General features: G+C 39.0%; 1 protein-coding gene across 3 annotated transcripts in view; it reads left to right on the top strand.

The window, feature by feature from the left end:
• Window positions 1-4,173: 4,173 nt before the first annotated feature.
• Window positions 4,174-24,679, top strand: part of LOC124388985 (transient receptor potential cation channel subfamily M member 4-like) — a 29,183-nt gene continuing 8,677 nt past the window's right edge. Inside the window, exons 1-16 of one of the 3 annotated variants that reach the window (XR_006926495.1) lie at window positions 4,174-4,469; window positions 4,663-4,724; window positions 11,014-11,191; window positions 12,656-12,836; window positions 14,968-15,137; window positions 15,467-15,644; window positions 16,277-16,341; window positions 17,228-17,464; window positions 17,573-17,675; window positions 18,863-18,984; window positions 19,064-19,342; window positions 21,852-21,953; window positions 22,059-22,187; window positions 23,353-23,482; window positions 23,566-23,711; window positions 24,474-24,586. Coding sequence is in view for 2 of the 3 variants with exons in the window: in XM_046854157.1 (XP_046710113.1) it covers window positions 4,383-4,469; window positions 4,663-4,724; window positions 11,014-11,191; window positions 12,656-12,836; window positions 14,968-15,137; window positions 15,467-15,644; window positions 16,277-16,341; window positions 17,228-17,464; window positions 17,573-17,675; window positions 18,863-18,984; window positions 19,064-19,342; window positions 21,852-21,953; window positions 22,059-22,187; window positions 23,353-23,482; window positions 23,566-23,711; window positions 24,474-24,586 (2,282 nt within the window). In the remaining variant the exon portion in view is untranslated. The remainder of the gene's footprint in view (window positions 4,470-4,662; window positions 4,725-11,013; window positions 11,192-12,655; window positions 12,837-14,967; window positions 15,138-15,466; window positions 15,645-16,276; window positions 16,342-17,227; window positions 17,465-17,572; window positions 17,676-18,862; window positions 18,985-19,063; window positions 19,343-21,851; window positions 21,954-22,058; window positions 22,188-23,352; window positions 23,483-23,565; window positions 23,712-24,473; window positions 24,587-24,679) is intronic. The other 2 variants (XM_046854158.1, XM_046854157.1) reach the window with 2 other exon arrangements.

Raw genomic sequence — 24,679 nt, 5'->3', positions numbered from 1 at the left:
ACCAGTCCAAAGACATTGTGTTTGATATTGATTCAAATATTTGGACTGATTCAAATATGTGCCCCCAAGTTCACTGGCATATTTCCCAGCATCCCTTTCTAAACCCACCTTGGATAAGCACTGGTTGCTGAAAAGATGTAGAGTATATTACCCTGATCTGATTTCACCTTTTTTCTCTCTTTTTCAAATTAGCTTACTTATCTTCCTCTCATCGATGTCTCTCTGCCCTTTATGTTGGTTTATCTCAGAACACAGTGTTTAGGAAAGGTTGTGAGTCGGCTTCTTGCTGTATGATGATGTTCCTCCTAAATTAAGAGGGCTTTCTCTATAAATTGGCTTTTTTACCGCAGCATTAGTTTAAAGGTCACAGAGAAATGCTACATTGACACTGATGTTAATTTTTTCCAGGCCACATCCAGATACTGTTTCCCTGGAACACAGAATAAGGTTGCCAACTGAACGGCAGGCATCAAAAACAATACCACTTCGCAAGTCGACGTCGGATATGCTCTTGCAAAGCCTTCTCATGCAAGCCAGGAAGTATGTTGTACTTTCAAATATTTGCCAAATAATGCACATAGCAAGTACTATACTGATAAAGAGAAAATGTAGGGTTAAACAAACGATGTGCATTTTTGAGCGAAGCACTGCAAGAACTCGTTCAACCCTGTAAATGTTAAGTTGTAATAGGGGTCTAAAGGTACATCAGATTTAATTGGTCGGTACATACCTCGGTTTTTAAGTCACGGTTCAGTTTAATTGGTACAGTTGGGGGAAGAAATGCAAAACATAAAATGATTTTGTTTTTATTAACATAATTTATTATTACCATTTGTGAACATCATTTAAAATTGTTCAAACTATTTTAAACAAAATGCCTGCTTGGATAAATAATATATAAAATAATATTTATTAATATTTTATAATAATAAAATATATATAAATAAAATGAAATTAGTCAAAATAATGCAATACACTTTTATTATATTGATTAAATTGAGTAATTGATTAAAATGGCACAAATTTATTTGATCAAATTAAATATAATTAATGGAAAAATGTTATTAAATAGTTTACATTTGTTAGATTGGGTAATACAGATATGTATATAAGTGTATGTGTGTGTGTGTTTCACATTTAATATTTAATTTTTTAAAGATATGTGAAAGATACTTTCTACATTGTTCTACTTTCCTTTCATCCTTCATTCATTCACTCTCTTGATATGTGGATTTGTCAGGATTTTCTGCTTTTAAGTGAAATTCTTGAAACTAGACATAAAATGTATGTTTTTGAGTTTACAAATAATAATAAAAAACAAACAAAAAAACCCCAAAAAAAACAGTGAAAATGAGCTCAAAGTATTAGGTGGCGACCCCTTAATATGTTTGTGAGGGAACTCAGATTGTAACTATGTTACATAAAAAGGATCACATTTAGTACAAATGTGCACCGAATCGAAAGCCCTGTACTGAAAAAGTTTGATATGAATATGTGTGCTTTTAATCCTCTAAGCAGAAAACTTGAATTGACTGCATTGTTCTTCTGGACAAAATGTCAAGGTTTGTTATGTTTGTTTAACTTGCAGCGCTCAGGCTAGTTTGAGGAGAAGGCGTGCACCATCCAAAGGTTGCCAGTTTGGCACGTGTCAGATGCACAACCTGGCCAGCACGCTGTATAGAATGGGCCAGACCAACAACAAAGACCAGTCCAAAGGAGCAGGAGACCCCAATGGATACGGTCGCTAAGTGACCGTAGCGGCAAAGATTTCTCAGGGTTGCATTCAAGACCGTGAAAATAAGCTAACACATAACAATGTATAGGAATTCTAACAAACACACAATCTACAAGGGATATACAATGTTGGACTTCTTATTGGAAGGCCATGGGTTTAAATCCAAGAACCACCAAAGCAAAAAAAAAAGTGGACTGCTGTAAAAAATGGCAAAGAAAAATCCCTCTGAATTGCAGATATCACCATAGTTGAACATGCACATCCAGATAGCATAAAACATGGAGTGAAAATAAAGCCTGTGCTCTTTGTATATTCTCATGAGCGATGTAGGCTGTCCTCTAGCCGTGAGCCACAGAATTGTAAAAATGCCTCAAATTCAAAGGAATACATTTATGTCATTTGGTAGAAGCCCTTATACAACTGAGCAGATGATAGATAAGGGCCTTTGCTCACCTGGCAGCCTGCCATTATTGGGATTTGAACTAACAACCGCCCTTCAAAATAATTACATCTATGATTTTATTTTTAAAGTTCATGCAATAGAGAAGCTTACTCCTACAAAATTGCTATATAAGACAAGCAAAGACATTAAACCTGTTATTTCAAGTGTGTTTGTAAATGCCTTCCTTCACAGACAAGCCCCGGCACATTTCTGGGTCAAAGTTCCTCCACCACACCCATGTGCACCGCAGGTGTGTTCATTCCAAACTTTATTCAAAACACACCAAAGGAAATGACCAATATGTTAATATATTAGCATTAGACTAGCATTACTCCTACATGTGCCTGCAAGAAGATAAAATGCTGATTCAATTGATCGGTACGTTTTTTTCTGTAAAGGCTAGTGGACTGAACTTTTCCTAAAGGATGATATCAGTATTATAACCAAAAAACGTGTAATGTACACTCGTTGCCAATTCACAAATTGACTTGTGTGTGTATGTTGGTATATGCTGCTGTAATTGTACATCTGTATATGTATATATTTTGTATGTAGATGTACTGTATATCTATATTTGTATTATACCTATCAGGTATTTTATTATAAAGTGTAAAAGAAACCTGTCTAAAATATATATATATATAATATATATATATATATATATATATATATATATATATATATATATATATATATATATATATATATATATATATATATATATATATATATATATATATATATATATATATATATATATATATATATATATATATAAAGGCACTCTCTATAGACTTTTGTAAGTTAGTGTGTGTCTACATCATGCAAAGAAAGAGATTATTGATGCTCATAAATCTAAGAAGGGTTATAAGGCCATCACCAAACAATGGAAGAGTCTAGGTAGGTTACTAAATAAGGTTAGGTAATCATAAACAGTGTGACTATTCCTAGAGAAAGGCAGGACTTTTGGTAGGTTGGTGTTCTGGATCACTCAGGTGTGGTGTGTGTTGATGCTCAGGAATCTAAGGGTTATATGGCCAATTTAACATTCCTGATTAACAATATGAGAGTCTTCAAGACAGTTTCCAGACTTTCCAGGATGTTGGTTCGATCCCTGGTCAGGGAACCAACCCCAGCCACTTTCAGTGCCGGTTCCAAGCCCGGATAAATGGGGAGGGTTGCATGGGGAGGGTTGCGTTAGGAAGGACATCCAGCGTAAAAACGTGCCAAATCAAACGTGCGGAGGATCCGCTGTGGCGACCCCTAATGGGAGAAGCTGAAAGAAAGTTTATTATTGATATCTATTAGTTAGCAGTTATTAGTATTAACTTGTGCAATATTTCCTTATTCTCACAATCCTGTTTGCACTGTTTTGCACTCTGCTGTTTGCACTAAGATTCAAGTTCCACTGTATTTCATTGTACTTATTGTCATATTGTTATATTTAAGTTTAATTACTTTTGTATATTTTTTGTTTATTCTTACATTTACTTATTGCTGCTGGTCTCTGACAGCTAACAAGTTTCGTTGTATCACTACAATAACAATAAAGTATCTAAAGTCTCTTAAGTCTAAAGTCTAAAGTCTATTGTTGCTCATGAATCTGCGAAGGGTTATAAGGCCATCGCCACACAATAACAAATTCATGTCTGTTTGACATGACAAATGGAGATTCCCACCATATTCATTCCATTATATCAGACAGAAAGAAAAACTCAAACAGCATGTGACCTATCTATCTATCTATCTATCTATCTATCTATCTATCTATCTATCTATCTATCTATCTATCTATCTATCTATCTATCTATCTATCACAAATATCATCTGATATTATTTATAATATGATGGTAGGAGTGGTAAGCAGACTGAAGCTTGTAAGCTCATGCAACAACTAGAGGAACACACACACACACACACACACACACACACACACACACACACACACACACACACACACACACACACACACACACTATGCTGTAGGAAGTGGTGGTTTGGGACACAGCCGTGCGCAGTTAAAGTGCGCTTTTGACAGATTCCTCTGTCTTTTGTCTGCTTTGGCCACACCCAGAAACCGGAGTTTTAACCCGAGGAAGTGTCAGGTAAAGGTTTCCTGAGCTACAGAACTTCCTGACTTCCGACTAGGAAATGTAGGGCGACATGAGAAAGTTTTAAGATCTGGCGAACCCGAACCGTTTGGACATGATCGGGAAGGAGGCGGACGCAGGAGACGCGGTGACCAAATCGGAGAAAGACCTGGTAGGTGGGTGGACAGAAGACACCAAGAACGTAAGCATGCGGAAATGGCTTGGGAATATAATGTAGCTAGGTGTTGCTTAGAAGATGTAACAACATGGTGCAACATGCAGCTGTTGCGTCTTGGACGCGCACAGGGCTGGAGATCCCACCCCAGGTTTAGTAAGGGAAAATGCACTAAACCTGGTTTCTTCTGAATAATAAAGTCTGTAATGTGTAATTTCAGAGCTGGTTTCCGTCTGTGATCAAGAAGAGAGTGTGCACCACGTTTGTGGAGGATTCCTTCAGGTGAGCTGGTCCTGTTTTCTCCAACTCACTGACACTCATCCCCTATTCGTCTTCTGCAAACTGTCCTCCCTCTACACCAATACGCATTTTACTTTTATTTCCCATTTTTATTCATATGCAGTGCAGTCTTAAAGACCTTATATTGGCTAAGTTTTTGATTTATATACCCGATTTCTAAGTTTTCTTCTTTCACAATGAAACATGCAAAGAAAGAAAATATTGACGCTCAGGAATCGGAAAAAGGGTTATAAGGCCATCAACCAACAATTTTAAAAACGTTACTAAAGAAAATTAGGTAATCATCATGTCTGATTATCTCAAAAGAAAAGCAGGACTTCATGAACATATCATACAGAAAGCAATTATTGACGCACAGGAATCTGAGAAGGGTTATAAGGCCATTAACATACAATTAAACATCCATGATTTACAAATAGAGAGCCTTCAGAAAAGTTACCAATCTTCCCATGATTCGACGTCCCACCACATTCACTCCATGATCACACTATCCATCGGTCAGAGAGAATAATTAGCAGCCAGGGTTGACTAAAGAAATGCAAAAGGTTAGGTAATCATCATTAAGTCTGAGTATGTCTATAGAAAAGCATGACTTTTGGTAGGTTTGTGTTCTGGAGGACACATGTGTGGGTCTATTCCATCTAAGAAGGGTTATAAGGCCATTACCAAACCAGACAATAGAGAGTAAATAACAATTGTGTGGTCATCACCAGTTTCTCTCAACATACATAAAACCTCAGACAATTAAACACATGAGATTTCATGATTTAGTCATTTGTTCCTACAAAAATCTTACATTATGGAAATATTTTAGACCTTCTACTACTACTTTCTCATTAAGAGAGGTATTAGCAGCCAATAAAGAAAAACTTTTGGTGTTCTTTTGTACTCAGGTGTGGGACTACGTCAGTGGTCCCCAACCTTTTTTGCGCCATGGACCGGATTAACGTCAGACTATATTTTAACGGACCATTTTAATGTCGGACAATATTTTCACGGACTGGCCTTTAAGGTGTGGCGGAAAAATACAACAAAATAAAATGATTCGACCGGCAAAAAAATTATTTTCTAAATATAATAATAAACGTGAATCCACTGTGTTGTTTTTTTGTTCATTTTGCTTGCTTGGGGGTTTGAATTTAGCGGTAATGTATTATGTGTTAGAGGTCGGAGCAGCCCCTTTAAAAGGGTAGTGGATGGAGGTAAGACATGTGACCGAGGCATCTTGACATGCATCAAGAGTGAGTCATAGACAGATTTGGCAGAGAGAATCCGGTCATTTTCCAAAATAAAACATCATTCAGAATCAGATAATAAATGAAACAGAAATAATGTTAATTTATGTATTCTTTCTGTGTGGCCCGGTACCAATTGACCCCGGGGGTTGGGGACCACTGCACTACATGATGCAAAGAAAAGCGATTATTGGTGCTCTTGAATCTGAAAAGGGTTATAAAGCATACCATAGCAATTTAAAATTCATTACTGTTTACAAATGGATATTTACCAACCTTCTCTGCACATAATGTCCCACTATTTTCGCTCCATGATTGGACCATTTATTAGGGAAAGAAAAACTCAAAGGCTACAGCATGTGACCTACACATTATTTGTTTAGATGTGAAGTTTGAAAAACTATGGCTTGCATGTTTGGTGAAAACACAGCGGTTGGTTTTCACCAAACATGCAAGCCATAGTTTTTCAAACCGCACTGACTCAAGATAACCTCCTGAACTACTACAGAACTTCTCTAACAAGGAGACAATTGTGTTGACTTTCAGTAGTGCATTGCTTCACTTTTTCTCCCTCCACTTCCTGTCCTGATAAACCGACCGATATGTTTTAAAATGAAATCCTCTTTTAGTTCTACGTTTTTAGTTTTTCTTTTTGTTAGGGACTAACATCAACTTCTAGCAACATACACATAACACGAGATGACAATAAAACACACAAGAGATTTCATAATGTAGTCTTGACAATAATGAATTCTACATTATATAAATACATATGCGTGATACAGATATAAGGCAAACTGTCCAGCAGTCTAAGTGAAATGCAAAAAATTGATCCTGAGCACACCAGCAAATCGACATCTGAGTCAAATTTCCAGACCTCAAACCCCCAATGAGAGAACTGCACATAAACAAATGCCTTCAAACCCCAATGAACTGAAGCAATGTTGTCAAGATGTGTGGGAAAAAATTTGCTTACAAAAACTAGTACAGAACTTTTTTTTGGTTGTATGGTGTAGGGTGGCTAAATATGGAAATAAAGTGTTTAAACAAAAAAAAGATATAAGTCTAAATTTATGATAGAGTCCTTTCACAATCCGGTTCACATAAATACTAGTGAAGCTGCTCAACAATTTTTAAGTTGTAGCCACTTATCCATTTTATCTCATGAGCTTTGCTTTATTACCTCAGTGCTGTCATCAATTAAAGACACTTAAATGGATTGATTAGATGTCATGGATTTGATATCATATAGCACTTATATTTTGCTGTGTATATTCGATAGAGGGGACCATTTATATTTTGCTTGTGAGAAATACTTTATGGGTTTGGATGCAATAGAAGAGTATAATTATATTTATGGCGCATTTTAGGATTTTGGTCTCCTAACCCTTTTGTTACCTTGCGTACCCTTTTTGTCAATTTGCATTCCCCTTCTGTCACATCGCGTACATTTTCTGTCACCTCGCCTACCCATTTTGTTAACTCTAATACTTTTTATGTCACCTTGCATACCCCTTCAGTCACCTTGCATACCCCTTCAGTCACCTTGCATACCCCTTCAGTCACCTTGCTTACCCCTTCTGTCACCTCGTGTACCTCTTGCCACCTGGCGTAAACTTTGTCGTAAACTTTGTCACCTTGCATATCCCTTTTGACACCTTGCTTACCCCTTCTATCAACTTGCAAATCCCCTTCTGTCACCTCGTGTACCCCTTCTGTCACCTTGTGTACCCCTGCTGTCAACTAGTGTGTCCCTGCTGTCACTTCATATCCCTTCTGTCAACTGCCGTACCCCTTCTGCCACCTTGTGTACCCCTGCTGTCACCTCGCATTTTTATGCTGTCACTTCATGTACCCCGTCTATCAATTGCCAACCCCTTTCTGTCACCTTGTATACCACTTCTGTTGCAAAACATACCCATTCCCTCACCTGCCTTACCTTTCTGTCACTTGGTGTACCCTTTCTGTCAACTCTCATAGCTTTTCTGTCACCTCATGTACCCCTTCTGTCACCTTATATATCCCTTCTGTCACCTCTTTTGCCCCTTCTGTCACCTGGCATACCCTTTCTGTCAACTCTCATACCTCTTCTGTCTTCTGGCTTACCCCTTCTATCAACTAGCGTACCATTTCTGACACCTTGCATAACCCTTCTGTCACCTTGTGTATCATTTTGCATACCCCCTCTGACACCTCATGTACCACTTCTGTTAACTTGGAAATCTCCCTTTGTCACCTTGCCTACCCCTTCTTTAGCCTAGCATATCCCTTTTGTCACCTCATGTACCTCTTCTGTCACCTCGCATACCCTTTCTGTCACCTTGCACACCCTTTCTGTCACCCCACTTACCTCTTGTCACCTTGTGCACCCCTTTTGTCACCTTGCATACCCCTTCTGTTACCTGGCGTACTCCTCCTGTCACCTATCATTTAGTAATCTAGCATGGAGTTCGAATTGGGGCACAGCACTAAAGGTGATTTATGATAAATAGGGAATATATATAACTAAGCAAATAGGATGTATCTGGGCTAAGCCTTAGGTGCTTTAGACAAGTTTTTTAATATTTTTTTAAATTTTAATACAATTTTCAGACATTGTTGAAAGGGTTTTAATTTTTTCCTAATAGATTATTACATGTATTGGAATGGCCATTGGTGACCAGCCAAGAAATACGGCGTGTCTGAATGTAATGTCGAGATGGCAAGCTTAAAGACAAAGACAAGCTTACAAAAGTTACAAAAGTCCCAAAAATGGCTGATTCCATGAAATTGATCGGCAAATGTGCCAGTATGTAGCCCGTGGAAAGCCTGCTTTGCGATTGGATACTCTAGCCATGGGTATTGGCATGTTTTTTTACAATGAGATGGACAGCCTAATTGTTATTAAATCCAGATAAATTGCAGTTTATATATGACATGCCATATTAAAAGTGTTTTCAAATTAAAGCATTTTTCTTCTTCATAAGCCTTTCTCCAAAAGGTGCACTTTGATATTATATTCATATATTATATTCAGGACAATACGTTATGTGGAATATTTTAGTCAGCTTCCCCAGGTTTGAGCTCAGACTACTGTCTTCATGGGCTTCTTCTGGGTCTTCTGCTTTGTTTTGACCTACCAGAAAACAAGGCAGGGATGTGTATTGGCTAAGATGCATTGCCCTTAGGTATGAATGAGGATGTGAGTGTGTGTACATGGTACCCTGTGATGGACAAGGTGTTCTAAACTTCTGGTATAACCAGATCACCAGGGATTGTTCCACAGATAAGCTCTAGATCCACTATGACCCTCACTGACCCTCACAAACTGATCCATTTCAAATTTGGTCAAAAATGGTTTCATCAAATGGCTTTGACTTTAACCAACTGTTAATTTTTTTACTGTATTTTATTAATGGCAAATATTTGCACAGTACAACAACCGACAGCTGAAAAAACAAACCTTCAGAAAACTGGGCTGCCTAATCCTGCCTGCAATAAGCATACATCTCTTTAAACAGTCCCAGTGATTTTGTCTGGTCTTGTTGGCTGGAAGAATGAGTAATTCCTGGCTTTTTCTCCTGGGGTTCTGTCCTGATGGCACACTTTTAAAGTTCCAAAATAAAAACTATGCTATGTTCTCACTTTCTACAAGAACCACATGACAACTTTTTCTGTCTATTTATCTGTTTGTTCCTCTGTAGGCATCATCAGTTTGTTCAAAAAGAGTGCAAATCTAATAAAATGTTTTAAAACTTGAATAATTTGAAATAATGATAGAAGAGACACACAATTTATTAATAAAATAATAGAACTGAATCAAGCTTGAGGTGGTCTGTCTTCCACAAGTGTGAATGAGTGTGTGATTGTGTGTAAGCATGGCATACTGCAATAATGATTAATGTTTTGGAAGGTCCATGAGACAAGTTCTTGTTTGTTTAAGTTCAGTAGATGAAATAAGATGAAGAATTAAAAAAAGATAAATTATTTAATTCTTTTTTTTTTTTTTTTACATAAAGTGACATAATAACCAACAAAATTTAAGGTAAAAAAAAGAAAAAAAATATTATTGGGTTGCATAAGTGTACACACATTCTTGAACTTGTTAAAACAACTTTGGCATGTAATACAGAATCCACTGTACTGTTTGTTTTTAGGTCCGAATCCTTTTAACACAGTTTTATTTCTTTCCTTCTTGCAAAAAAATCTCTACATCTTTCAAATTGTAAATGTGTTTTGTCTGCAAGTTATTAATTAGCAATTTAATGTGATTTAGGCTTGGGATTTGACTAGGGCAATATGGAATATTGTTGATATTTTTCTGAATCCATTCCTTTGTGCTGGAAGGTGATATTTTATTGGCGCCTGCAGCTTTTGTGCAGAATTGGACAGAATATAAAGCTTCTCAAATATCCAGAGCAACTTGTCTCATTTATACAATTAAAAGGTTTAGAGTTAAGGTCCAGCAGTGACAGCTTGGTGCTGTTGAGATTTGAACTCATGACCAGAAGACAAACCATCTTGGGGCTACAACTTACCAAACATGACTGAATGGATAAGATTCCCATTAACAAATGAATAGATGCGGCCCATAGAATGATGCTGCCACCACCATGTTTCACTGCAAATACAATGTTCTTTGAGATGTATTATTTTTAGTGCAGAATATATTGGTCTTATCAGACTATAACATGTTGGGCAACATGATTCGGGGTTATTAATGTCAGAAGCTCTTTTGCATCCAGCTGTTGGAAGATAGACAGATTTTACGAATCAGAAACAGCCTGGTTCAGTCCCAATTACTTCATTGATAATTGTTGTATATTAACATGCCACTACCACCATGTTTTACTTTGTTCTTTGACATTTTCTACTGTCTGTTTTCTTTATTTTCTGCCAAACTTGTTTAACATTTTGCTTAATATCCATAAAATATAGATTGTTTAATCCCAATCTACATCTAAAACATTCAATAATCTTTTAATCCTGAAAAATCCTAAAATCCTGAATGAAGATATCACTGCTGATTTGTTGTTGTAATATCTGTCCTCCTGCAGCAATGGAGCCCTGTGTCAGTGCGGGAATGCTAGGGACAGCCATGCCTCAGTCACCCTGAACGATTACTTCAGCACGGCCATTGTCAGTCACTGGGAGCGTTCTCAGCACACATCTGAGTCTCCTACGGATGCTTTCGGTGAGGTGGAGTTCGAAGGAGCCAGCAAGAGGCACAGCTATGTAGGTGTTTCCCAACTGGAAATTATTTTTTATTTTTTATTTATTTATTTTTTTATACTTTATAACAGTCACTATTCAGTCTATTTTCTTAAGAGCATCTGCAAAGGTAATAATTTTAAAATGGAAACCTTTCTAGAATTTGTACTGACTTTAAAGTATATAATACATTTATTGGGTTTCAATAAACACTGGGTTCCCTGGTGGTCTAGTGATTAGGATGCGGTGCTCTCACCGCTGCGGCCCGGGTTTGATTCCCGGTCAGGAAACCAACCCCAGCCATTAGGGTTGCACAAGCCAGTGCACTCTTAGTGCCGGTCCCAAGCCCAGATAAATGGGTAGGGTTGCGTTAGGAAGGGCATCCAGCGTAAAAACGTGCCAAATCAAACATGCGGATCACGAATACGGATGATCCACTGTGGCAACCCCTAATGGGAGAAGCCAAAAGAAAGTATAATAAACACTGTAATGGTCACTGTGGGTCTCTACGAGCCTTCCAAGTCTAGTGAATACCATTAATGATCAGGAGAACACTTTGATGTACACAAACACACTAAGTAATAGAAACCATTACTTTGTGCTGGTTTTAATGAGAGCTTGATTTTACCGATAACAATAGCTAGGTTGAATCGTACTTGTCGATAACCGATTAATCAACTGATAATTTTTTTCAATGGATACTGTATATATACTGTATATAAAAAATCACTCCATGTAAAATATTACTGAACTTTATTACAAAAAACCAGAAAACAGCACTAAATCATGAAAATGTGCTAATGAATATATTCATATTTATTTTATTTAACTTAATGAATATTGAGGAAAATAAAAAAACATGCATTCAAACTGATAAATAAAATAAAACAACGTTTTATTGTCGATCTAAATGTATACAGTCGAAACAGTGATCCTCCAGGACCAAGGTGCTACAACAAAAAAAAGCAAATTTACAGTAGACAACACAAAACTACACACAGGACTACATAAAGTGCACAACAATTGTGTAAAACAAATTGTACAACACAGTCAGAACATAATCGCAGTGATAGTGTGTTGTCTCTCAAATTTTGGACTTTTGTTACAACAGGCCCCATTTATTTGGGAAGGTTTTATATTTGGAGATCATCCCAAGGGCTTTATTGAAGTCACTGAGTAAGGAGGTCTGGGGTGCAGCTGATGTTCCAGTTCCCTTATCAGTGTGGTTGAGGTCAGGGTTTTGTACAGGCCACTTAAGTTCTTCTAGTCCAGTCCAGCTTTGTGCACAGGAGTATTGACTTGCTGGAAGAGGATGGAGCCTCTAAGTTCCAGTAAATTGCATTTTGACAGCATATAAAATACATTCTTTGCACTTCCAGTTTTGTAACAATGGTTTGGGGAAGAATCACATATGAGTGTGGTGAACAGGTGTCCACAAACCAATATATGACTGTATATTTATTAAGTTTGAATTTGTTTGTCCCACAGTTTCTACGTCTTTCCTGGGATACTCCTCCTGCTACTGTTTATTCCATCTTGACCAGCCATTGGGGCCTGCCAACTCCAAACCTGGTGGTGTCAGTGAATGGTGGTGTGGGGAAGTGTAAAGTCAAAACCTGGGTGCGAGATGTTTTAAGCCAGGGATTGGTCAGAGCAGCCCAGAGCACAGGTACAAACACAAACAATGTATCTTTAGAAATAACACGAACTACAGCCACTAGGGTTTTCATGGCTGATGCATTACTCTAGTAAACTCAAGGATTGGACATATTGCTTGACATATATTTGGATATCTTAAAAAAATAAAAAAATAAATACAAAACAAACATGATGCTATGTGGATTGTCAATGAGTTTGTGCATGGTGACTTGCAATGGAAAGAAGATATACTTACATTTTTTTTTATTTATGTTTTTTATAAAGAGCCACATGTAGTATACAGTATACGTACATGCCTGGAAAAAGTTTGGTAAGTCTTTTAGAATGGAGTTATTCCAAGTTTCTGTTGCAAATATTGTGCAAAGATTATTGCTTTTGAAGTAAAAGGAACTTCTCCCTGCAAACTTGACATCATTTTTAATAAAACCATAAAATGGAAACTCTCCTAGAATCTGTAATGGTTTCAAACTATATAATAAATATATTGGGTTTTAATGGAAACTGTAATGGTCAACATGGGTCTGTAAATATCAGGAGAACACTGTTTATGTACACAAACACACTTTTTAACGGAAACTATTTGAATATGAATGGGTTAACAGCTGATGCTTTGCTAAGGAAACCATTATTATGTTTTTAAGGGGTTTATATGTTTTAGGTAATTTGAATTCTTGTATTATAGTCTATCTATATGGCAAAAGTGTGTGGACACCTGATCATCACATCCATATGTTTATTAGGAACCTCCAAAGACAAGTGGCATTTATTGTCTTTAAACCACATACAGTTGGTGCTGTACAGTACATTGTAAAATGAAACAGTGGTCCTCCAGTACTAAGGTGCTACAAAATAGAACAACAAATTTACACTAGACAACACAAAACTAAAAAAACATGCTGCTAGGTGGATTGGGAAGTCCACGGTAGTCAAATCTGGCGAATAGGGTGGGTGTGGAAGTGAGATCGTATGAATTGATCTCCCACGAACATCATGCGAAAATTACAGAAATGTTCAGCGGTCGACCTTGTTGAAGGCCTTCCTGATCTCTCGTCGTTTTCCAGTGATGCTCTTCCGCACTTGAAGCATACGTGACGATCAAAACACCTCAAACAGCTCTTTGCAGCATCGCCGTATGTCAAACGTCAGATTTTCCCAGTTTCACACAGAATTTTACATTTTCTCTTCGCACTAACTTGTCCATGATGGAATTGCAGACATGGTAAAGCATGTGGTTAGAATAGCACAAGTAAGCACCATTAGTCCTTTACCACCTCAAAAGTATATACAGAGTGAGACAGCTGCTATAGACACGTCCCATCATCCGTCTTGAGCTAAACGAAAGATTTGTGTGCGGTTTTTGATAAATGATTTTGACAAACTGGAGAAAATTTCTGTCTGTCTGTCTGTCTGTCTGTCTGTCTGTCTGTCTGTCTGTCTGTCTGTCTGTCTGTCTGTCTTTTCTATTAAAACACGTGGCATTTTCTTCTGCTAGAATCCTATTTCTGCATAGAAAATGACTAACGAATGCTTAAACATTAACGTTTAACTTGTCTGGAGAATTGCAATAAGTGGGATAAAGCTTGGCCAGGTTAGCATAAATTTAAAAAAGCAATAATCTACTTTTCATTATGGCATGTCATTCTCACGCCATTAAGAAAAGGCAATGCTGTTTGTTTAAGTTGTTTGGTTCTCAAACCTTTTCTGCCATTCACACTTTAGAGGGGGTGGGATTTCAAGCGCTATCTGTCCTCCATTATCCCCAAAAATGGTAATACATTAAATTACATTTTTTAAAAAAATATTAAGTTCTAAATCAATAACATCGATTAGCATCTGGTTCAAAAGTAGAGAAAATAAAATTTTGTTGTGTTCGGTACCCTCACTGATTTAATTTACTTGCCTTAATGAACTAATTGTTGGTGGTTGCTTTGAGTGTATGAACTTTATTTTTAATACAGAAATTCATAAATGAAGATTTATGAAGAACACAAAAAAATTATATAAATCCTGCTATTCATTGTGCCCCACCTGTCATGTCTTTATTCCTCACTAGAGGGCTGTGCCCCACACTTTGAGAAGCACTGATTTAATGCAATTTGATTGCTTTCCACTCTGTCTCACTGTTTGTCTCTAACTCACAGGGGCATGGATCTTATCAGGAGGACTGCGTGAGGGGGTTGGCAGGTGTCTAGGGGAGGCTGTGAGGGATCATTCTCTGGCAGCCTCCTCACTTGCCCTCTCTAAAGTAGTGGCCGTAGGCATAGCTCCCTGGGGTTTGGTGTGCAACCGAGAACAGCTCATCAATCCTGAGGTAGTATCCTGATCTCTTTTCCTTGCTGTATGCTCTCCTAACACATTCCTTCACGCTGTGTAAATGCATATGTAGGAGGTAGAGGTGTTGAAATCTACTCGATGAACCTGTTTTGAGTTTGCCTGCATGACTTTTGTCTTAATTATATACCTTTTTCTGGATTGTAAATAATAAGCACTCTAATAGACATGTGCAAGTTATAAAATACGCATGTTAATGTATAAGAGAAAATGACACGAAATCTCATTAACATTTTGACCTTGACCATAATAATAGACATTGATATTATACCCATCAGCTCCTTGTTGATTTCTCTGGGTGTTTCTCAGGGCAGTTTTCCGGCCGGTTACTATGTTCCGAACACGTCGCGAGACTCCTGCTTTCTGGATAACAACTACCAGGCGTTTCTCCTCGTGGATGATGGGAGCGTAGGCCATAATGGTGTGGAGGCGGATTTCAGAGCCCGTCTAGAGAATTTCATTTCCCATCAGCGCACAGGAAAATGGGGTGAGACCACATTGTCCCTACCGCATGTGCCCCAACACTATCACCAATGCCCAATGTTTCAACCATAGTTTATATCAATATCACCCCCAAATCTTTTACTACCTCTTATGCCCAACACTATCAGCACCCCGGTGTGTCTTTACCCCCGTGCGCCCCAACCATATCCTCAGCCCAATGTGCTGCAAATCTATGTGCCCCATCACTATCCCCATCCCACTTTGTCTTGACCCTGTCCACACTGGTGGCAGTAATAACGAGCAGTGCTTAATAATGAGCAGAAATCCAGATGATAACAAGAGGTTCAATGGGGACCTCTAGTGGCCAGACAAATCCAAACCTTGACAGAATTGAAGTGTAACAATTTACATTTAAAGTATTTTAAATGAGACTCGTGTTTGAAAGTGGATGCTAAAGATCTGTCATATGAGACGATTTTACATCGATTTCTCATCTTTTTTGCAATTTTCCTAGGAATGAAAATTCCTTTTTGGATCTTTTTAAATTTTGGTTTCTGTTTTAAAAACACTGTTCCCATTTCCATGCAACTCTATTAAAGAGTCTGTCTTTTAGATTTCATATTTCTTTAATTGAACTGTACGGATTCAAAAACTGAAAGTATATGTTGTGTCCAGGAAGCGGAAGTATGGAAATCCCAGTGCTGTGTATGCTGGTGTCAGGAGAGCCCTACATGCTAACGGTCAGTTTTGCAAACACATGAAACTGGTCCCGTTTTTTTTTTTTTTTTTCTTTGACTGACGGTGCTTGAAGATACCAGGGAGGTCTGATTGGTCAGGCAATTGAGGTAGTAGACCTCGTTTGTAACTTCTGAAAAAAAAAACTCCAGAAAAAGTTATGGTTATAATTGGGTCTAAAATTTGCTTGCATTCGAAATTTGTACTGTAGTGTTTTAAAGCTCCCTAATAGCGTCTTCATTTTTCAGAAAATATGATTTATAAAATAATTATAAGTCTAATCAACACAATAATCATGACAAATCTAAAACCTCACTGTGTGTGTATTTAATGTTTCTTCTCTTTATTAGCGACGTGTCTTTTAATGAACGATTCATTCATTTTGAACGTGTCTTTAATGTGACGTAAAAAAATGAGTGTATATATATATATATATATGTATATGTGTGTATATATATATATAATATAGTGGAGTTTATTTATTCATTTTCTTCTCTGAGGAAAGAAAGGACGTCAGGAATAAATGTGTTGCGCTGAAAGTTTTTATTTTACCTCTTTTTTATAATAATTAATATTTTTTATAAAAATGGTCAAACAGAAATGCACGCTGCATTAATCACTCTTTAATCAAATTAGCGCTGTTTAAAGGCATTTGCGTTAACGTGTTATTAACGCCTTCATTTTGACAGCCCTAATATAAATTTTTGGAACTATAATCAACGTTTGTGTATGTAGGCATGTTGAAAATGTCATATTTTATTTTATTTCTGATCAAAGGAACGAAATGAACTAAATGATGAATAAAAATTAACACATTTTTTTTATGAGGTTTAAATATCCAAGTCACTTAAATGATCCGATCTTCCCATCACTACTCCCTAAACATCTTAGAGAATGGATCTCTCCTTGAAGAAGTCTATCCCCTGGTTGGTCCTGGCAGGTTCAGGGGGACTGGCTGAATTGGTAAGCGACATCCTGGACAATGTATCGGCTGCACCGAATCTTCCTGGGCCGGGGTCTGAAACCGAGGGAGAGGCAGCAACTAAAACAGATTTCAGGGGGAGAGTGACTGAGAGAGTGCTGAAACACTTTCCCTCAGAGCCGGACACGGACAAACTAGTGGACAAGGTACATGGTTTTGTTTGGAATGGGATAAAAAATTCACAGTGTGGTAACATGGTGTACAGGGATTTCCATATCCCAGGAGTTCAGTCTCACTGTGTTAAATTTGGACAGGTTTTGAGCATTTGTCAGTGCAAAGATCTGATCTCCATCTACCATGAAGAGCATGAGGGCTTAGATGATTTCGACACTGTGCTGCTAAAGGCTCTTGTCAGGGGTAAGTGGCACTATACTCATATTATTCATTCCTCCTGCTTCAGTGAATAATCATTTTATGTACCCAACCCAATCAGTATCCCAGGGTGTACTTCCCCCCATGCACCCCATAACCCTGTCTTCACCCCAGTGCATCCCTACACCATGTGCTTCAATCCTATCCCCACACCAGTTGGTCTATACCCTAAGTGCCCCTTAACCCTATTTGCAGAACAGTTTGCCTATACCCTACTGTATGTGCCCCAACACTATCCCCAACCCAGTGTGTCCCTGCCCTATGTTCTCCAACCTTTTAATTTGTTTCTACCCTATGTCACCCTTATCCCTATCCCCAACCCAATGTGTCCCTACCCCAATGTGCCCCAACTCTATTCCCACTCCATTGTACCCATGCCCTATGTGCCTCAAAACAATCCCCTACCTAATATGCCACAACCCTCTCACCACCCCATTGTGTGCCTACACAATGTGCCCAAACCCTTTCCCTATCCCTATGCCATTGTGTCCATGCCCTATGTGCACCAATCCCCCAACACCGTGCCCCAATCCTATTCCCACCATATGTTTTTGTACTTCTGTGCTACTGCTTCTACTGGTGGAAATCATCAGGGGTACAGGAACAGAGTTTTTTCACATTGTCAATATATTTAAGTACATTTAAAAATTTTCAAATATCATTGTTTTTATTAATGTTTTTACTTTTTCACATTTTAGAAGAACATGCTGCTCCTCATTACTTGGTGCAGGTGGTAACTCGGTGTTTAAGATGTTAGACTTATGATCAAAAGGTTGTAAATTCAAATCCCAGCAACATAACACGGCAATTGCTGGGCCCTCGAGCAAGTCCCATAACCGCTGAGTTCTATAATGAGATAATTGTAAGTTTAATTACTTAAATAATTTTAGATCTTGTAGATCAGTACATTTCTTTACAGGAAAATGCTTGCTCAATGGTTAAGGCTATGGGTTACCGACCAGAAGGTTGTGGATTTAAGCCTCTGCATTGCTGAGCTGTAACTGTTGGGTCCTTGAGCAAGGCTCTTAACCCTCTGGGTGCTTACTGAAACCTCCTGATCAGCTGGGACATGTGAAGGAGAAATTTCACTGACCATTCATTGTGCTTTCCTTATTTAAAAATCCAACAGCCTTGACAGGTCTAAAGGAGTTTTGTGTGCTTCTGTGCTACAGCGAGTAAGCAACGTCTTTCGACTGACGCTGGCCCCAGTACTGAGGAGCTGAGGCTGGCTGTTACCTGGAACAGAGTAGACATCGCCAAGACTGAGCTATTTTCTGGAAACATCCAGTGGAAGGTAGGAAATGACTTCTCTAACAGGATTGAAGTTAATAAATTTCACACACATAAATGCTCAAATATCATCTTGAGTGCAGAACGAGGACTTGGAGAGCTTCATGACTGATGCTCTGGTAAACGATAAGCCCCAATTCGTTCGCCTCTTCACGGAAAACGGCCTGAATATTCTGGAGTATCTTACATACGGCCGCTTGGAGGATCTGTATCGCTCGATCTCCGATGGATGTCAGGCCCACACGCTGCTACAGCGCTACCTTGCAGAACGGCTGGGCGCTGTTAACATGGGCACATCTCGCTCTGTTGGCAATTTTGTAAACCTCACTTCCAGTCCGGTCAAACAACTGACACTTTTTGAGGTGAGAATGGGGGAAAAATATCTGGGTATTATTTGTAGTATTCATTAATTTGATGAATTATAGGAATCATGATTACCATGAGAAGGCTAGAAATTGGTTTTGGTCAAACTGATCTCCATCAGCAATCATATTGAGTCTTCTTCTTTTTTCGGCTGCTCCCATTCAGGGTTGCCACAGCAGATCATCTGTCTCCATACTACTCTGTCCTCTACATCTGCCTCTTTCAAACCAACTAGCTGCATGACTTCCTTCACCACATCCATGAACCTCCTTTTTGGCCTACCTCTTTTCCTCCTTTCTGGTGGCTCCATCCTCAGCATTATCCGATATACCCCATGTCCCACTTCTGCACGTGTCCAAACCATCTCAATCGAGCCTCTGTCACCATGGCCACAAAACGTCCTATATGTGCTGTCCCTCTAATAAACTTATTTCAAATCCTGTCCATCCTCGTCACTCCCAACGAAAATCTCAGCATCTTCAGCTCTGCTACCTCCAGCTCCACCTCCTGTCTTTTACTCAATGCCACTGTCTTTAAACCATACAACATCGCAGGTCTTTTACACTTTCCCATTCACCCTTGCAAATACCCTTCTATCACAAATCACTCCTGCCACTCTTCTCCACCCACTCTTTTCTTTACTTCTCTAACACACTCTCCATTACTTTGCACTGTTGAGCCCAGGTATCTAAACTCATCCACCTTCACCACCTCTTCTCCCTGCAACAGCACCACTTCACTGTCCTCCCTCTCACTCACACACATGTACTCTGTCTTACTCCTACTGACCTTCATTCCCTTCTCTCCAGCACGTACCTCCACCTCTCCAGGCTCATCTCAATCTGCTCCCTACTCTCACCACAATCAAAATATCATCCGCAAACATTATATTCCACAGAGACTCCTGTCTGACCTCGTCTGTCAACCTGTCCATTAACACTGCAAACGGAAAAGAGCTCAGAGCTGATCCTTGATGCAATCCAACCTCCACCTTGAACCAGTCTTTCTTTCCTACTGCACACTTTACTGCTATCAGACTGTCCTCATACATGTCCTGCACCACCCTCACATACTTCTCTGCCACACCAAGCAACCTCATACAATACCACAACTCCTCTCTTGGGACCCTGTCATACACTTTCTCTAAATCCACAAACACACAATGCAACAACTTCTGACCTTCTCTACACTTCTCCATCAACATTCTAAAAGCAAATAATGCATCTGTGGTGCTCTTCCTCGGCATGAAACCATACAGCTGCTCACAGATGGTCACCTCTTCTCTCAGCCTGGCTTTAACTACTTTTTCCTATAACTTCATGGTGTGACTGATAAACTTCCCTGTAGTTACTGCAGGTCTGAAAATCTTCCTTATTCTTAAAGATTGATACCAGCACACTCCTTCTCCATTCCTCAGGCATCCTCTCACCTTCCAAAATCTTGTTGAACAACCTGGTTGCAAACTGCCATCTCTCCTAAACATCTCCACGCTTCTACTGGTATGTCATCTTGTCCTACTGAATTTCCACTCTTCATCCTCTTAATTGCTGCTCTCACTTACTCCTTACTAATCCCATCCATTTCCTGCTTCACCATCTACACATCATCCAACCTTCTCTCTCTCTAATTTTCTTCATTCATCACAGCATTCATATAGAGTGTAGTGTCCTAAGTCTTGGTTCAGGGTCACAGTTTGTATGAACAGTTCTGTAGTTACATTCATGGCATTTAGAATATGCCCTTATCCAGAGCAACATGCATTTATCTGATTTATATCCCGAGCAGCTTAAGTGTCTTGCTTGGGGGGTCAGGGGCCCAGGAGCGGGAGCTAGGTGTGGCTGGGATTTTAACTCATGACCTTCAGATCCAACGTCAATGCCTTAAACACTAAGCTAAAATTTCCCCATTTCAGCACCAGTCACTAAACAGTTCACTGTAACAATGGTAGGACTGAATGAATGTATATTTGGTGGCACATCGATTGGGATGGGTTCCATTTTGAGCCTCATGAAGTCTCAGGGAGTTTAAACTTATACATTCCAATTACTTTTTCTCTGTGAATCTGCTTTGGGGCAATGTCCATTGTTAAAAGTGCTATTAAAACATGGATTTAAATAAATTAGTCTGCTGTACAAATACAGACCAAGAAAAATGAAGTTGTTCGACTACTGTTACGAACAAGTTCTCTCTGTACGGTCTACAAAATTATAACTTTTTTAAGTTCACTACTCTTATATCTACCTGAGGGAAGTGGTGGCTTAGGTATTATGTCATTGGATGTGAAGGTCATGAGTTTAAATCCCAGTCAAACCAAGCAGCCCCTCTTAGGCTCCCAAACAAGGCCATCAACCCCATAGCTGCTCAGTTGTATGAATACAATACGTGCTCTGGATAAGGGTGTGTGCCAAATGCAGTTAATGTACTGATAGCTCTATTCTTCCTACATAAAAACATTTTCAAAAGTTCTTCTGTAGTGTTTATTATTTCCACTTTGGTCAATGATTCCAGGTGTCCCAGGTCCTGCAGTACTTGCTAGGCGACGTGTGTCAGCCGTTCTATTATAGATGCCTGGATTTGGAGGTTATTGCATCCAAAAGGAGAACCATCAAGGTAAACCATTCTAGATAAAGCATGTTCAGGTCCTTTTCAGTATTCAAAACGAATTGATCGTGTTTTATTACTTTGTTGATGTGATTTTGTTTAACTTCGTTTCAGAAACTGGCTACGATTTTACAAGAAGATGCTGAATATCGGAAGCAGAGGTGCCCTTACCCATGGGCTTCGCTCCTCATCTGGGCCGTTCTTCAAAACCGCAGCGAGATGGCTGTCTACTTCTGGGAAATGGTAAAACAATGCCAGTGGGCCACATGTTTTACTTTTACATTTATTGAATTTGGACAAAATATGTAAAACAAAAGTGTACACCTTTTCGAACATCCAATTTCACACCGAGTCCCCGTTTTCTCTAATGAGAATTGCAACTCCTTTGGGAAGATGTTCGACTAGATTTTGGAGTGTGCTTGTAGAGATACGGCCAGTTAGTAATGTCTGGTACTGATGAAGGTGAGGAGGCCTGGGGTGCAGCCAGCGTTCACATTCATCCCAATGGGCTTGAGGTCAGAGCTCTATAGCAGGAGATTTGGTGCTTGCTGGCTTTGTACATTGTCATGCTGAAACAAGAAAATCATGCTATACCAACCAAAGAGGTCCTAAACAATTGTTTGGGTCCAAGTTCGGGGTAATACAAGGTGGTTTCAAGTTTTTGAGACTAGGTCTGTTTACAAGAAAATACTTTAATGATTTATGTTTACACACTATCACCTTTAAAATAGTCCCCTTGTGCAGCCATACAATGCTCCCAGCGTTCTTCTGGAATGTGTGCTGGAAGTCTTCCATTCAAAGCATTTCAAGCACCTTTTGTGATTCATGCGGATCTTCACAATGGTGCCAAAATGCCGACCTTTGAGCTGCATCTTTATCTTCAGGAAAAGGGGGAAGTCTGGAGGAGCCAAATCTGACGAATAGGGTGGGTGCGGAAGTGAGATTGTGCTGTTTCTGGCGAGAAACTCGCATGTGAGGAGAGCTCAGTGACAGGTGCACACGTGGTCAGAAAAGCAGAAGTGGTAATACACAGGGTCAGCATAGTACCATTTGCACAGCTCCTGATGTACACAGAGCGATGTCTTTTGGCACACTGACTTATGAAGGTCGGTGCTTCCTATGACTTTACATGCAGCAGTGTGCTGCCATATGTTGGCATGTTACAAAACTAGTCCCAAAACATTTTTGATTGCACCTTGTAGTTTGAGGAAGGACTACATATAAATGGAAAAGTCAGTTTTTCTAATGCCTTTGTCTGTATAGTGTAAAGTAATGTTTATTAGCAGTAATTGATATTAGTTTTTCTCTATTTCACTCCCTTGTCCAGGTGATCCATGAAGTTGAATTTGGAATATAAATATTGATAAAAACACTAAAGACCTTACCTTCTCTCCGTTTCTCTCTCCAGTCCACAGAGTCAGTGCTGAGTGCTCTGGGAGCTTGTAAGCTGTTGCGAGTTCTCTCCAAATTAGAGACAGAGACTGAGACGAAGCACTCCATGAAGGAACTGGCTCAGAGATTTGAGAACTTGGCCCATGGTACTGTATGTGCGCTTCATGTGTGACTCCGAAACGTTTAAACTAGTGTTATTTTTTTACTTCTGTTCTTCTGATTTGTGTAGATATGTTCAGTAAGTGCTACGAGAGCAGTGAGAGTCGCTCTTTCATTCTGCTGAAGAAAAAATCCTTAGTCTGGGGAGGAACGACATGTCTGAAGATGGCCATGGAGGCAGACGCTCGCCTCTTCTTTAGTCATGATGGTGTGCAGGTTTGGTGATTTTATTTTTTCACGTTTGAAAATATTGTGACCAAGATTCACTGTTTTAATTGTTGCTTTTCCATGAATACATGGCAGGGATCAGAAGACCACCAGTTTGGTTATGTGGTCATTTCGGTTCTTCTCATTGAGCCATTAATGTCATGAAATTTAAGTTCACCAAATTGATTTGCTTCCCTAACTTGGACAAAAGTATGTGGACACCTGAACATAAATATGTTTTATGGTTTGCAAAGTTTGTCCTTTTTCCACATCGAGTCCCCACTCTTCTGGGAAGATGTTCCACTAAATTTTGGAGTGTGCCTGTAGAGATTCGTTTAGCCACAAGGGTGTTAGTAAAGTCAGGTCCTGATGTAGTTGAGAAGATGAGGAGGCCTGGGGTACAGTCAGCATTTCCATTCATTGTTCAATAGGGTTGGAGAAGTAGATCTTCCACTCAAACCAATATCTTCATATAGTTGGGTTTGGGAAACAGGTTAGGTTCCAAATTCAAATTAAGGGAAAATTTCATGCCACTGCATTCAGAGATGTCAGATACAAATGTGTGGCTCTGACAAAATTGTTGCAGGAGTCATTTTTACACTTTCATGTATAATGGTATATCTATTTACAACAATTTAGCTTATAAATAATGTCGACTTGGACTTGATTAAGTCTTGGAGAAATTACAAAACAGGATCTGAGGAAGTGAATTTTTGGGTTTTTGTGTGCCTCTAAAATTTATGGATGGATGGATGTATGTGTGTGTCTCAGAGTCTATTGTCTCAGATCTGGTGGGGGGATATGGACAGGAGCACGGAGATATGGAAGCTCATCCTCACTCTGTTCGTCCCTCCTCTCTGCTACACCAACCTCATCTCTTTCAGGTAACAAATGCTCAAAATTCTGTCCTCTAAATCCGTTTCATCGATGCCATTTAGCATTGTAGATCTCATTCCGTCCTATGAACCTCCTGAGCG

Source organism: Silurus meridionalis, chromosome 7 (genome assembly GCF_014805685.1).
Source record: "Silurus meridionalis isolate SWU-2019-XX chromosome 7, ASM1480568v1, whole genome shotgun sequence".
Classification (NCBI taxonomy): domain Eukaryota; kingdom Metazoa; phylum Chordata; class Actinopteri; order Siluriformes; family Siluridae; genus Silurus; species Silurus meridionalis.
The sequence above is the reverse complement of the archived record's forward strand: the minus strand, read 5'-3'. Positions and strand labels throughout refer to the sequence as shown.